Source organism: Arvicola amphibius, chromosome 14 (genome assembly GCF_903992535.2).
Source record: "Arvicola amphibius chromosome 14, mArvAmp1.2, whole genome shotgun sequence".
Classification (NCBI taxonomy): Eukaryota; Metazoa; Chordata; class Mammalia; order Rodentia; family Cricetidae; genus Arvicola; species Arvicola amphibius.
Window position 1 is genome coordinate 59,349,615 of NC_052060.1, and position 16,349 is coordinate 59,365,963.

General features: G+C 43.2%; 1 protein-coding gene across 1 annotated transcript in view; it reads right to left on the bottom strand.

The window, feature by feature from the left end:
* Window positions 1-16,349, bottom strand: part of LOC119800707 (serine/threonine-protein kinase TNNI3K) — a 227,596-nt gene that overhangs the window by 56,460 nt on the left and 154,787 nt on the right. Inside the window, exon 21 of the mRNA XM_038310871.1 lies at window positions 8,936-9,045. Within this exon, the coding sequence (XP_038166799.1) occupies window positions 8,936-9,045 (110 nt within the window). The remainder of the gene's footprint in view (window positions 1-8,935; window positions 9,046-16,349) is intronic.

Here is a 16,349-nt window from a genome sequence, read left to right on the forward strand (position 1 = left end):
GCCAGCCCATGTGTCTCTGAGTGAGAGTGTGTTCCCGTGTATGTAGGGAGTGTGAGTCCCTCTGTGTGAGTACGCACATCTGGATGAGCTCTCTGATGCTCCTCCTCATCCTCTGGCACTGAGCATCCCTCCCCTGCCTGGAAAGAGAATTTTGAGCCTCAACACCTAAGGAAGGTTAAAAAAGAAAGAAAAGAGAAGAGGCCTCTCCAACAGGAGTATTGCTATGATTTATGAGAGTGTGGTTACCAGCTTTCATCCCAACGTCCTCTGAGCTCTGATGCCAATCTGCAGTACACAGCCTTCCCAGAGCATGGCATTTGAGAAGAATGGCCTCTTAACGCCAGTGATTCATTTCAGGAACTATGTCAAGAAACTCACTTTGCTTGCTGAGATGTCAAGGATGATAACTTCTCAGTTCTGGGAAAGTCAGGGCTTAATTCACTGTCCCACATTGGGAGCCCAGTGAACCTGGCCATGACACCGACCTGCTGTCCAAGGGCAATGCCAGTACTTATGTGGAGGCAACGAATCTAGCATCTTCCTTTCCTTCCTGAGTTCTGGGGCAATGCTTTCAATCCCTGCAGTGCTAACTTACACAGCTGCCCAGGAAGGAGGCTCTGCCACTTATTTCAACCGGTTTGGAAGAAGCAAGGTTTTCTGTCAGAAAATGAATGACAGAGGAGCCATGGGATGCACTTACTGTAGGAATCTGGCCCTAAGGCTGGATTTGGGCACCACAGGATAAGAATGAAACTATATTTTATTTTCTATGTGGCATAAGGCAGAACGTCAGTTTATCTGACCGCATTTCTTGCTGGTTCCTTGGTTTGATTCTAGACAAAGATGGCCAAGAAAAAAAAAATACAGCTGCCATAGAAATCAGAAAAGATTGGTTTTACTTTATAAGAAATAACGGCTCAGCTTTTTCATTTCCTCTTCGCAGCATCCAAGGCCTTGCTTTGTCTGCCTGTGGGGAAGTGCTACACACAAGGGGACGTGGCTCGTTAATCCTCTGTAACACTGTCTCCTTGCTTCGCATGGGACCACAGGTCTGTCATGCCAGTGGGGACCATGAGGACACAGACACCTGCAGTTCTGCGCACCCTGGGGTGGGAAGGAAGAATTCAAGCAAACAGTCAAGGCCATACATGGTCCAGACAAAAGTCTGAGTTTATGCCTGAAGCATGGGACTTCAGAACAGATTCCTGGGGTAGAGAAAGTGGCTAGGAGTCATCTTGTTGAATAGTTCTTGCTGTTGACCTTCTGTTTCCAGACATCTCTGAGAATTGGATAGAGCCCATCAGCTCTTCCCCCTACACGGTATTTAGATTCACAAGAGGTTTCCATTTAACCCAGCCTCCTGACACCAGCACCTCCTCATAGCCACCCCACCTGCAAGGTTGAAGGTAGCCTTAGGGTGTGTGACACTCCAGCCTGGAGCTTTGCCCTAGTAGAGGGAAATTTTTCCTTTCTTTTTATCTAAATAAAATGATTTCATGAAACAAATGAAATCAGGCCAGTGAGGCCCAATTCTGTTCATTGTGGATAAGAGTCAGGTAGACTGATCCAAGTCCTGACGCACCACTGGGGAAAACATCCGACATCAAAATGCCTTCCCTTGCCCTTAAAAGTCATAAGAGGGCAGCTCTTCTGTCAGACCATGGCTCCTGTGACTATCAATTGAGATAACAACTGTGTAATATTTAGCACGCCAACTAGTTCTTCCTTTGAACACAACCAATATTAGGGCTTCATTGATATTATTGAATGTGTATAATTGATAGTATATTTACATATGCCATTTAAAAGCCACAGGCAGATATTGCTACCAGATAATATACTAAATTACCTACATATTAATAAACCTTTAGTGGATATTACATTAAGTTGCAGGAAGTAAAATAAGATATGGCCGTCTGCCTTCATTAAGCCAACAAGCATTTCTTTTTGTACTGTCTAGGTTACTCTGTTTGAGTCCTGAACATTTCTTAATATTTCATATACATTTTTCCAAATTTATAATCTAAAATGAAAAATGAATAATAAAAACTTAGTATGCCATTTGAAAAGGATTCAGATGTTATTCATCTTCATAGCTAACATAACCATAACTAAATCTAAATATGAGTTAATATGAATGTCATTTAATTCCTAATGCCACAGTTTCTAAGTCAGCATCACAGCTGATTGACAAATGACTCCAAAGAATACCATTGCTAACACACCAAATAGCCAAGGGTCCTCTTTGCTGTTGGCGGGAAATTAGGAAAAATTCAGAAAAAGGTTCCTAGGTCTTGGTTGGTTAGGATACCACAGCTATACCCAGTGGTAAATTCCTGTATTTATTGTTTAGCAGATGCAAATAGTGGCACATTTGGAAGCAGATATGTGACATCCGTGTCAACTTTGGCAAGAGAGAGTCTCGGGAAGCATTTAACAGACAAATCATGGCAACCTCCAATTGGAAAAGGAGAGAATGCAGCACAGCCACCTGGACAGAGCTCATCCTCCAAGCTATGGGAGCCAGAGGAACATGCAGCGGGAAGGATTTCCCACAGACATAGAGGGGGATGTAACAGTCACTGTGGCCTCTTAAAGCAGAACAAGCCTACGGATGTCCATCCTAACACTCCTCTCACCTGCAAATATGTGTCCTGGAATGAATTTCAAGACTGTATGAAAGAGAAGAAACCACGTCACAGAGTGCACACAAAGTTGGAGAAAGAGCAAATCCAAATTAACGGAGCAATAGAAAAATTCCTCAGGACTCAGGGGAGAAAAGACAAATCAAAGCTGTCTGCAAAAATCAAGAAGTCATGTTCTACAAAGAGGGTTAAATTCCATGATCCTGATTTAGTTGGGGGGAACAGGTTGGTGGTGTCAGCAGGAACACAAGCCTCCAGGAGACAGCTAGAGAGTGAAAGTCGTTACCCGACTTTGTTGGATCTCAAAAACTGTACCAGCCTGGAGGAGGTCAAGGAACCAAAAGGATGGCTTCCAGAGCAACAGGTTCCGAAAAAGAAGAGACTCAAGCAGTTCCATCAGAGCAAGAAAGGGAAGGGACGGAACTTAAAAATAAAGTTAGATCTTCACCCCTTTGGAAAAGCTAGGGTACACCCAGAAGAGTCCCCACAAGAACTCCCCAAGAAACATAAACAAACAGGGTTAAGTCCCAAGAAAGCAGCCAGAACTTCTGAGAGAAAATTCAAAGCAACACCCATGTCTTTTGTTAGTTCTCATCTGCCAGACAGGCACAGCCATGCTAAACTCAGTTGTTCAAAGGTGCCACTGGAAAGTGCCTCACAGCCAACCCCTTACCAGGAGAGGAATGGCCTCCACAGAGCTGACAGCTTGTCTGTAGACTATGTGAGCTCTGTGCAGAGTGGGTGCTGCCCAGTGGGCCACATTCCTAATGGAAGTTCATCAACAGTGTGGGAGTCTACTGCCAGGATTGCTGAGCACCAGAGCTCACACCCTCCCTTCTCAGCTGTGCAAACAGAAAATGCCACCCAGCTACAAATGGAAGCTGTGTGTCCCTCTGCAGCCCATTTGAGAAATGAAGAGGGCAGTGTTTCACTGCCTCAACACTCTATGGGAGCCACTGACCATGTGGTAATGATGTTGAATCAATGTACAGACTTGGACAAACTAAGGATCAATGAGCTAAACCAGTTCACTTTGTCCCCCAGTTCCCAGGTGATTGACACCTTCAGGGGGGATCACAGTTTAGGTAAAAATCAAGCTTTACAGCAGGGAGAGCAAAAATTAAGCCACGAACAGCTTGGAAGTGAAGAAAAGCCATTAGTGAGTAAATCTAAAATATTACATGGAAGTGTGGAAAGTCGTATTATGGATGGGGAAGGAAATGGCGGAGGAAACAAGAGCCATTGCATAGAGGATTCGGACTCCTCCCCCACTGCCTGGATACAACCCCATAATAACCTGCCACTCATGAGGCCAGGATCTATTCCACACCCACAAAGAACAGAACTGCTCAGGGAGATCTCATCTCCCACAGGGAGGCAAGTCCTTGGCCATTTACATGACAGCAGTGAAGGGGAAGCTGGCACCAACAGTGCCTCACTGGGAGATAAACATGGGGCGGCACCAGGAACACAGGGCGGGGTGACTACAGAAACAAACCCTTGACAAGAGAAAGATGGAACCTAGTTTAGGAAGTCCCATGACACAAATGGGTACCACAGATAAAAGGCAGCAGCCACAGGAAGGTAAGGGGAAGGAGAAACTTGTGTTGTGCTATCCCAGCTCTGACAAGAAGATAGTTTCTGTTAAAGACTTGAGTAAAGGCAAAACCAGCGCACTGTAGAGCCAGGCAGATTCTCCCACTCTCAACCATGAGTCTCGTTGTAGAGACCTTGGAGATAAACACCCAGATGTCGGGGCACGTGGAGACAATGCTGGGACAGTGGGCATGCCAGGAGCTTCTTACCCATCATGGGAGTTGAATACCACTCATTCTGAGGCAGGAAACAGGGTGCCTCTAGTTCCTAACAGAGAAAACAGAACTGAAAACCCTGCTTGTGAAGCTGCATCACACCCACCATCTCCGGGAGACTCTACTCCACCACTTCTAGAAGTAGAGGGTCAGAGACAGCAAGCTGCATGACATGCATTTCCTGCGTAGGCTGCCTTCTGAAGGATCAAAAGCTTCTCTAGTCATTGTGTATGCTGAACATGCACTGTTTAGGGCATAAATGCTCAGTAATTCTTCATTTCCAGTGAGATAGAAGTTCATAGTCAGCTACAGTACAAAAATGGAAGTTAGAGCCAGGAGAATGTTCCCTACAGTTGAGTAAACAGGCTCCTTCAGGGATGGAATGATGGAGACCCTTGCCTAGTCTTAGAAAATCGACCAAAGATTTAAAAACCCTCAAATGAATGAAAGAGTCAACATGAAAAGGACATTTTGCATGTGATGTATATTTTATGGAAATTGTTATACACGTCTCAATTAGTGCTATTACAATTTTGCTTTCTACACTGATGATTATATATTCATGTGTGCCTGATCTGTTTTCCTAATTAGGTGTAATGAAAATTCAGCTATGTTTGTTAATTGTACTGCAGAGTGGTAAATTTTGCCCATTTGTAATTTCTCTGTCGATAATTTTCTTAGATCTTAAGTAGAAGTCTTTAAAAATCTGCCATTCATCTAAGAGAAAAACATTGAGGGTTTCCAAGCCAACTGTAAAATTTGAAAAGTCCTCTAAGTCCAGAAGAGGGCGATCTCAGCTTCCTTCCTTTCAGGAGGGCAAACGGGTTTCAGAAGCAACACAATGGCTCAAGAACAAAAGGAATTTTAACGAGCTTTATTGCCAATTGTTATTAATATAAGGCTTTGAAAACCAAATAACCCATTAACATGGATCTTTGGAGGTTTGATCTCTCTGGTTGAGCTTGCTGCGCTGTTTGCGGAGAGCACCCCTCCTTGCAGAGAGACCAAATATGCACATAAACACTGGATTCATGAGCAATCGTGAATAAACCTCTTTGTTGCAAGTCACATTTACCTGAAAACTACAGGTCTCGCCAGGCAATTTATACTGATACCCAGTAAGATGTTCAGCCCTATGCATTCACAGATCAGAAGACGTTCTTCACATTGTCTGGTGGGGTGGGGGGGGGGGGGGAAGGGAAACAAGTGTTCTCTTTCCCATCTTTCTCTCTATCCAAGCCTCTGTGTCCTTTTAGCTATATTTGATATTTATAATATCAAATAGACTTAACAGATTGCTCAGACCTTGCAAACTCTGGTGTCCCACTTCTGTTTCCTGTGTGGCACTGACAGCAAATGATGAACCGTTCTAATTTCGAAAGTCCTTCACCTGATTCCTCTGCCTTGCGTAGAGTCAGACATCTCTGCCTCAGCTTTTGCCCTGTCTGTTTCCATTTGGCCTTTCTACCTGGTTTCAGTCCCATGACACCCTCCTGTCTCTCCAGATACTGCTTCATGGTGGGAAGCACCTCTGAGGTAAGAGGAGCATCTGCCTTCCTGTAGGGTTGGTTTCCTCTGTTCGGACTGACAGATGGAGGGAGATGTTTTTGTTTCTCTATCTTTCATTTTCCTAATGTTTTAAACATCCTATCTCTGCCATGAAGCTTCCTTAACTTTGTTCTCCTCCCTTGTCACCAGTACTTCAGCGGTGCAGGGGCTAAGCTTCCCTTCCTCCAGGCTGCCTTTCAGAAGGCAGCAAAGATGCCCCCTTGTACACACACCACCTCCCTTTCTTAGGATGCTTCCTTTGCAATAGATCTCAGGTTTGCCTTAGTCTGCTGAGTCCCCATGGCAACCGCACAAATGCCTGTTAGAATCAACCAGATCACAGTGCCAGCAGCCCCTGGGCTGTTCTGACCTGAGAACATTTCTTTAGTTTTCACGCGTTCAGATTTGTCTCTCCTGGGCATGTGCTGCTAGGGTGCTTGCTGAATGTACAATTTCAGGTTCCATCCTAGGGATGCTCATCCTGTGGGATGGGGATGGGGTCCGAGGATCTCTGCTTCCACAGACACACCGGGTAGGGTGGATAGTGTGCTGTGGGCACAAAGATAACTCTAAAGTTAATTCATGAACAGGGTTACATGGAAAGGTCTCAGTAAATGATGAAAAAAAAAACCCTTTATACCCAGCAAGTATATTTCTAAACAAAAATTTCATTTTCTGTTATATAATATTCTTAACATTCTAGAGCCAAATATAAATTATCTACAATTCCGTGTATACATTCATATTGCAGTCTCTGAGACTGGTCTACATCACAAGTTCCAGGCCAGTCATGATCACACAGACCCTGCTGATGTGGAATTCCTCTGTGTATGCTGTGATTACCATTAATGAATAAAGAATCTGCTTTGGACCTATAGCAGGACAGAACTTAGCTAGGCGAGGAAAACTAAACTGAATGCTGGGAGAAAGGAGGTAGAGTCAGAGAGAAGCCATGTAGTCCCACTGGGGACAGACGCCAGAACTTTAGCCAGTAAGCCACAGACATGTGACGATATACAGATTAATAGAAATGGGTTAAATTAATATGTAAGAGTTAGCCAATAATAAGATATAATGGGCCCAGCAGTGATTTAATTAATACAGTTTCTATGTGATTATTTTGGTTCAGGGTGGCTAGGACAAGCAAGCAGCCTCCTTCCAACACCGTGCCTTCAGAAACAATACAAAACAAAACAAAACAAAACAAAACAAAACATGCTTTCTTATGTTTATGGTACTGACTGGAAATGTCTTAGTCTGGCTGGACACTTAAGCCAGTACCAGCGTCTTTGGAATATTGGGAGTTTGAACTGCGCCATGTTAAGAAAGTATCTGAGGGTGAAGTTGAAGAGGGGCAAGGGGAAAGTGGAAATGATGTCTATACAGAGCTCATGTCTGAACATCTCAAAAATGAATATGAAAATGAAGAAATGGGCAGGATAACATGGCATTAGTCTTTTACACCTCAAGATCTTTTACCCAATAGCACCTGGCCAAGGGCATTAACCTGTCAGGGCTTCAGTGTTGTCAAGATGAGCAAGCTCATCTCTGCTCACAATGAGTTTGCGTGCTTTCTCTTTCCTGGGGAGATTTGGTTCTCTCACCAGCCTTTTATCCAGTGACTTCTTGTCTTTGGATTTTGATCTCTACCCAAGTGTCACATCTGAAAAGACTTCCATGACTCACACTATCTCTCTGTATCTCCAAGTTTCCGAAATTTAATTGGTGTGCATCTTAAGATGCACCAGGACCAAGACCAAGACCTAGACGGAAAAGAGGTTCCCACAAGAAGCCTTTGTCCATTTTCTCTATGGATATTTTTTGAGCGTTTATAACATGTGGTTCTGAGTGCCGGGGTTATAACAATGGACAAGACAAGACTGAACAAACAAAACAAACTCTGCTCTTATGGTGTCAACCTACCAGTTATGAGATAATTCTAAATTCAACACAACACGCATCGGATTGAACGGCCAGAGGAACAGACTGTCCTCTGAGACACTCAGCACATACCCTGTGCAAGCTTCCACTTTTTCTCTAAAAGTTTGTCCATAACATAGTGGGTTGGGCAATGAACTTTTGAAATGAAAAGGAAGAGATGTCCTTTTTTAAAAAAGGACAAACCGTAACTTTTCTTTTAGATATCTGAAGTGGGGTTTATTCTACCTGTCCTTTGGGGGTACTTTCTGAAACAGTAATAGCCTCACTTAGTCTGCTTTCTTGGGGAGAGGCTTAGGAAGACAAACAAGGCTGTTGAAGAAAAGACGAGATCAGAGGAGCTGTTATGAACAGTGCCATAACATCTGAGGATCTTAGAACCCAGCTCACTATTCTCTCAGGGAGACCCATGATATCTTGACCAGATTTGAGCAATTGGGAGAAGACAGGAGCAGAGAGATCCATAGGCATTGCTGCCTCCTAGTGCAAAAGAGGCACTCTATACTCTGAGAACAAGCATGGGGGCCAACAGCTACCGTGGCTGGTGCAGCCAGATTTAGGTAACTGCTGAAAACCTTGTCTCCTGGAGTCTCCTGCAGGCTGGCTTCATCACGTGAAAAGCCAGCTTGTGTCCATGTTGTGCCAAAGCTTTTTTTTTTTTATTTTTTATTTTTATTTATTTATTTATTTATTTATTTTTTTAGAAAGGTTTCGGTTTGGCTCAAGCCAATTGAACTGCAGCTGAAGGGCTGGGTGTCTCCTCTTAAACCCTGGTCTCTCTTCTCCTAATCAGCTGTGAGCAATAGCTCAAAAGCAGAGAGTAGCAACACAGAAGTCCAAAGTGCTCAAGCCTCCCAGAGTCATTAAAAACACGGGCAGGTCAGTCTCCCCACCGCATTGTTCCGGCACACATTGGAAAGTAGGTGTTGGAGCCCCAGGCTGTGACAAGCTTTGAAATATCACAGTTTTCTAAGAGGAAGCAAAGTCACTCACTTCAGGACATGCGTTCCAGCCCCGCATCAGCAGAGATGAGATGGGCTTGGGGATGGAGTAGCCGATGGGAGGTCTGATGTGGTGGTAAGCCATGTCTGCTGCCGCAGCCGCTGCAAAACAAGGATGCAACTTCACTGACCTATTCCAGAAAGATGGAAAGAGACAAGACCCATCCGACGGCAAGAACCTCCAAGCCGACTTCCTACCTGACCAGTGAAGAATAGACTAACTCTACATTTATTATTTCCCATCCATTTGACAGCTGGGTTTGTGTCGTGAGCAGATGGAGTTCATGGAGGAACAGGGGAGCAAGTACTCAGGCTACCTGAAGTACACAGATGTACACAATACTAGGAAATTGACTGGAACCTGGATGGCTCAAACCTCCCCAGTGTCAGGTCAGCAAGTGGGGAAAGGTGTTTGCTGCCAATCCTGACAGTCTGAGTTTGATTCCTGAGACCCACGGGGTAGAAAGATAGAATTGTCTCCTGCAAGTTGTCTCCTGATCATCACGTGTGCTCCATTGCACGCTCTTCTGCACATTTATTCACACAAACTCATAAGTGTAACAATTTTCAAGGCTTCACAGTGTCATACACACAGGTTAATGCATTTGTCTTTGCCTCCCAAGAGTTGGGATTAATGGCACGTGCCATCACTGCCTGGCTAAGTTAAATATTATTATTGACATAAGAACATTGAGATTTTGGATTTTAATCCTGAAAAATCTACTTGTTGGCTCACTGCTTGGTGACTCTCACCCACGGTTATAACTGGAATTATTTCTTGATGGAATCCCCTTGTTCTGCCTGGGAGGTTGGTTTTCCAAGTCGTGCTCACCTCAGCCTCTGTACCATGAGGTTGTATTATGGGGATTTCTGATTTCTCTGTATTTCTCTCTTTTCAAGCACTGATTGTCACACTGTCTTTTATATGAAGCACCATGGTACAGACATACATTCAAGGCCTCTGGACAGTCACTCAAAGCAAGTACTAATGTCTGAGCCCAGGACAACTTTATAATTTTTATCCTTTAAATAATAACTCATAGCTTTTGTTCCTGATGCCACCCTTGGTTTGATACACGTGATAATAGAAATGATAACACTGCTCTGTTTGAGCTTAAAAAATGGTCCACTCCGGAGGGAGGACTTAAAGTCACTCTCCATCCTGACTCTAGACTGTGGTAATGGAGCACTGGCGTATATCTTGCCGGCCTTGAGATATAACTCCCAACAACTACAGCTTCTATACCAAAGTCCACGTTCACTGAATTCTGTTTATCCACCTAATTCTAGTAGATCTAGTGAAGTTACCTTCAAAGTAACTTAAATTAATCGCTTTTTGGATTATTATGAATCAAGACCCAATTTTACCAATTGTAAAATTAATTCTCATTATTTGTGGAAATTGAGAAAATTAAGGGTATTTTATATAGAAATATATAGAAAATACAAAATACGGCTATTAAGGGGAAAACCTATTCTGTTCATATAATGAGTTAAACTGACCCAAGTCACCCCATGCTGAAGCTTTAATTTAGGTTCTAGTATCGATTACAGAGAGCAATTCTCTGCTTCTTTGCTCTGAGTCTGGAAAAGTAATTACAGGTGAAGGATCTTTCTCAAAATATTTGTTAAACTATTTGGAGAATTTCTCCTCTTTTCCATCTATGATTGAGCCTATGTTGACATGTGGTTATGTAGTTCCTTTTCATAAATTAAAGCATTAAGCAATTAAGCATTTTCCATGTTATTAAAACTATGTGTTAACACATTTTAATGACTGCATTTACTGTAAATTACTTAATCACATCTCAATTTTAGGTTATTTAAAAATTTTCAAAAAATATTTTTAATGGGAATTTCTGTATATTATAGACCAGACATTTATGGCATATTAAGGGGTGAAAATAACATGCCAAATGACATGAATACTTTTGAGACTAGCTCATATTAGTAAGCTATTTTCTAAATAGTTGTATTAACTAGTGCTCTCACTAGTGAGTCTAAAGGATGGTCATTACCAACACTGTACCAGGGAAATTTTTTTGAAAGGCAGCTTCCAAGCTTCTTGCTGTTTAGACTGTTCTTATTTCTTGAACCATCCTTCTTGGTCCTTGAGTCCCTTTGCTGGTTATTCTGAACTATTTTCAGTTCCTTTAAGGATCAAGAAAGTCAGAGCCACCAAATCAATAGATTCTTACTCATCATTAATTTTTTGTTTCTTTCTTTGTTTTTCAAGACAGAGTTTTTCTGTGTAGCTCTCATTGTCCTAGAACTCGCTCTGTAGACCAGGCTGGCCTCGAACTCACAAAGATCCACCTGCCTCTGCTTCCCGAGTGTTGAGATTAAAGGTGTGCGCTACACTGCCCAGCTTATTGTTAATTTTATGAATGAAATCTGTTACCCAATCACTGGGTAATACTGACCAAGCACCAGGACATGCCCATAAATCAGTCCAGTAAGCATGAGCAGGTCTCCTGGTGGGGGAGTGGGACTGGGCTCAAACATTTTAAACTGATGCCTCAACCCCACAGTCCTTTAGAAGCTTTCTCATATTCTGAGATCAAGCATGAGAGTAATTTATTTGCTTCTTGGTAGTGTGTCTGGAAAATCCAGTTTGATGAGTGAACTTTGATTCTTTACTGTTCAAAGCAGGTTCTGGAAGCCTTTGGAGTCTCTCTGCTCTCCTCTTGGTCATGAGGGTTCTCATTATCACCTCCACTGGAATATCCTCACTGCAAGTGGCTACTTTGAGATTCTTGGTCAGTCTTGCCTGTGGCCAGGCTGTGCTGACAGCTGGGGAATCTCCTGGTGCTCAGATCCGGGAGGATGACTGTCAGCCCATTCATCAAATACTTTTTTTAATTGTTACAGAAACTATGTTAATTGATTCATGAGAATGTTTGATTCTGCTTTCTAAAAGAAAGCTTTGCCATGTAAAGAGGATAAATCCAAATTTAAAAACAAAAGCAACCATTAATTGTGCAGTTATTTTAAAAATTCTACCTGAAGTAACGAATTTACTGAACTATAACTAACTCACACTGTACAGTGCTGTCCACGGACCTCTCTGCAGTGATGGGAATGTCCTTCTGCACTGTACAGAGCTGCCTCCAGGAGCTCTCTGCAGTGATGGGAATGTCCTTCTGCACTGTACAGAGCTGCCTCCAGGAGCTCTCTGCAGTGATGGGAATGTCCTTCTGCACTGTACAGAGCTGCCTCCAGGAGCTCTCTGCAGTGATGGGAATGTCCTTCTGCACCATTCAGTGTATTAGCAGTAGACACTTAGGCACTGAGAAACTAAATTTGTAATCTGGATGGTTTCAATTAATATGGTTTTTAAACAGCCATGCTCACTTGTCTCCATATTGAACAGCACTATTATAGAAAATAGTTTTCCCCACTCACGTAATTTTAAGTGATGAGATTTAAACATAATAATATTATAAGTCAGCCCTAAGGGTCTCTTCTACCAGAGAGCCAATTAGAGGTCTCGGATTGTTCTATTATAGCAACACCTGCTCAAGATAGAGAAGATACGGATGTAGTTCATTAGTGTCATCTCTAAAAACAGGTCACATACAACTAGTGACAACCCTCTTCCACAATTCCTTTATCAAAAAGTACTTATGGTCCTGTTGAGACCACTCAGCTGGTAAAAGCTCTTGCCACACAAGTCTGGTGACAGTTCAAAAGTCAGAACCCAGCATGAGAAGACAAAACTGATTCCAGGAAGTCCCCTGCTCTCCACACAGATGCCAGTGCTGCTCCCTTACACCCACATACATACACATGATAGTAACATGTTAAAAAATCAACAGGCATTGGTTAGTCTATATGGGTGTAGCAGTCTAAGTGGAAACATGGTATTATTTTCAATAAAATATGATAAGCAAATGGGTCATTAAGAAATTAATCACTGCATTCGCCAATATGTTCATGTTTTGGTTGTAAGTTCTATGATACGGCTTGTCTAACCAACTTCTCCTCTGTGGAATCTGTTGTTCTGGATGTTGACATAGATGTTCTCTTGGATTCTTCCTAATCTCTCCTGCAGCACCTCACGCTATGGCGACACTTCCTGAGTCACACTTCATTGCCTGCTTATTTGTCTGTCTCTGCGGCACAGTCACAAATTTCCTGAGGTCAGGGACTACTTCTCTAGCTGGTGCATCAGAGAGCATAGTGTAGTAAGTGGCAGAAAGTAAACACTCAGAAAGTCACAGATTAAGTGTGTGAGGAGTCGGGGTGACATCACAAGAGCTTAGTGCAGCTTCCTTGGACTCCCCAACATCTGATGAATGCATGAAAGGAAGGGCTAATGGGAAATATTACAAAACTCATTATTATGCTTCAGAAAGCCCAATGCCTACTATCTAGAGGCATCGTGGGATGTATATTTTGTCCAGCAGGCTATTAAATTGTAGCACAGGCATGCGAATTGTTGAGGCCTTGTGGAAAACTCACTCAGTAATCCTTTATCCAGAACCTTTGCTGAAGGCCTCTGCAAACAAGCATCACGGCCTGTGAAGAAATGCCCTTCATGGGGAATTGGAGGCTGGACTCTGAGACTGGCTTTGTTCTACACTCCCTGGGAGGGCCAATTAAGCAGTTTGTCTCAGCAAGTAATAATTTTGCTAAGCATGAGCTTCAGCAGGGAAGAGTCAGTTTGATGGTGACAATGATGGGCTCAGGGCCTTGACTGTGCCCTCACTCCCATGTGACATCAATGCCTGTCCTAACAAAACCCAAAGCACAGGTTTTAGTCCTCACAGACACCTATCTGAGATGCCCAGCATGATGTTGGCTCCCAATAAGTGCTAACAGCCACCGTTATTGATAACAACAAATCTGAGAGTTCAAGCAATCCTTTGTAATGTGAACCTGGAAGGTGAGATGTTACAACACCACTGATTGTTTACGGCTTTATTTAGATCATGAGGTCTTTCAAAGGTCGTCTTTGGGTATGAAGAGAAAGTCAAATGTTCCAGAGTGTTACCGCAGATTGCAAGTCTACAGCTGCCTTCTGTACACCGGTTCCAGCTCATGTTGCGGCACAGCCCTGTGGCAAAAGTGCTATCACAGCCTCCCACAATGAAATGAACCATCTCATTCTTATTTATGCTTAATTATATACTGGATTCCCAACTCCTAAAATAATCCCCCACTGACTTATTTTGTAAAATTAAACAAAACCTTTCTGTTAAAACAGAAAAAAGGGTCCGAGGAAGGAGGCCTGCGTGAACACGGTGGACCTGAGTTCAAATCCCTAGCATCATGTAAAAGCTGCACACAGTCACACATGCTTGAAGTTCCAGTGTTGGGTGGGGCAGGGACAAGCAGATCTCAGCAACACGCCTGTCACCCAATCTAGGCAAAATAGTGAACTTTAGTTGCAGTGAGAGAGAAGACCCTGTATCAAAAACAAAACAGAGAATGGTTGAGAAGACACCCAGGGTCCTCTTCTGTCCTCCATGCATGTGTGTACAACACAAAAACACAAATACGACACACACACTATACATACACACACCATACACACATACATACACACTATACACACCACACATAAATTATGCATGTACACACCATATATCACACAGCACACCATACACATACACACATGCATGCCACACATACATTCATACACCAAACACACATACACATGTATTCACACACACCACACCTACACCATGCATCACACACACACAACAAACACACCACACACGCCCATCACACAAGCATACACACACATACCACACACACATGCATACACACACCACACACGTATGTACTCACACACTATACACACATATACATATGTGCATATGCATACACATACCACACACTACAGGATACATGTATGCACACACAACATATACATATACATATACATATACATATATGCACATACCACATGCACACAGCACACCACACACACACAGTGGAGTATGGGAGAAAAAAAGAAAGGAAAAGTAAGTATCTGTCAGTATTGACCAAGATAAAATTTATATAACATTTTTAATTTTGATTGTGTGCATGTGTGCTTCAAAGTGCAGCTGATTGCATGCCATCGTTTCTAACGAGGCAGGCTATAGTCAAGGCAACAGCGTTCTGCAACCCCAGGAAGAGCTGAGACACAGTCTTTGTTAAAGTAGCACGTTTCAGCAGCATTTGCTGGAGTGGGCAGGACTGGCGGGCCTATGATATTGCACTCCTGGTGTGTACTGTCTTGGTGTGGGTTTCTATTGCTGTGAAGAGACACCGTGACCATGGCAACTCTTATAAAGAAAAACATACAACTGGGACTGGCACACAGTTCAGAGGTTTAGTTCATAATAATCATGGTGAGAAGCATGGCAGCATGCAGGCAGACGTGGTGCTGGAGAAGGAGCTGAGAGTCCAGCAGCAGAAGGAGATTGTGCCACGCTGGGCATAGCTTGAGCATATATGACCTCAAAGCTTGCCCCCACAGTGACACACTTCCTCCAACAAGGCCACACCTAGTCCAGCAAAGCCACACCTCCTATTCCACTCCTTATGGGCCAACCACAGCAAGCGTGCCTTAATTTTTGAAACATCAAATGGTGTCATTGCCTATTCTCAGTGCAATCTCTGTCATCAGAATGGAGCAGCGGAGCATTATCCTCAGCTGCAGCCATGCAAAGGTCAGCAGCTACTGCACCAATGCGATTCTTCCTGAGATGCCAGCAGTGAGCAGCTGGCTCGCCTCATTTCAGTGATAAACTGGTAAAGATTAGCACGGCGAACACGGGATTTATCCCCCTCTATCACCCCTGCTACATGTCCACACCATCAGTGTGCTTATCCAGTCAGATTATTATATTAAGGACGTCTTAGGATCCAGATCATGTAGAGAGATGGACATAATTAAAGACTATGTAAAGAGGAGTGGGAAAATCAATGAAAGCACATATGCAGCCCGTGGCGTAAGCATGTCTCTAAGTATGCTGCCATTCATATTTTTAAAGGCTATGTGTGAGACATCCCTCCCCTAGGCCCATAGGCTGAGTTTAGTTTTGAGATTTCCAGCTCATGACTGAATTAAGCTTTCGCTATGAAATCTCTCCCCAAACTTGGCTGCAATGAATTGTCAGATGTTCTGAATTTTCTGCTGCTTCCCAGACTTAGTGAGAGCTCGGCATCAAGGAATCCAGGGCAGAGTCACATTTCCTTGTGAGCTGGAAAAGAATAAAAGAAAAACAAAAGAGACTGTTCTCTGGACTCAAGCTGAGATTTCAGGACAATCTGCATGATCATCTGGGTAGCTGGGACAACATAGGATTAGGTAAAGGATGTGTTGCTGGGTTAACTGACCTGGCATCCTTTCTTTGTTGTTTGTGATGCGTTAGAGAAAACAAGCCCAGAAGAGAAATCAAATTAGGGAA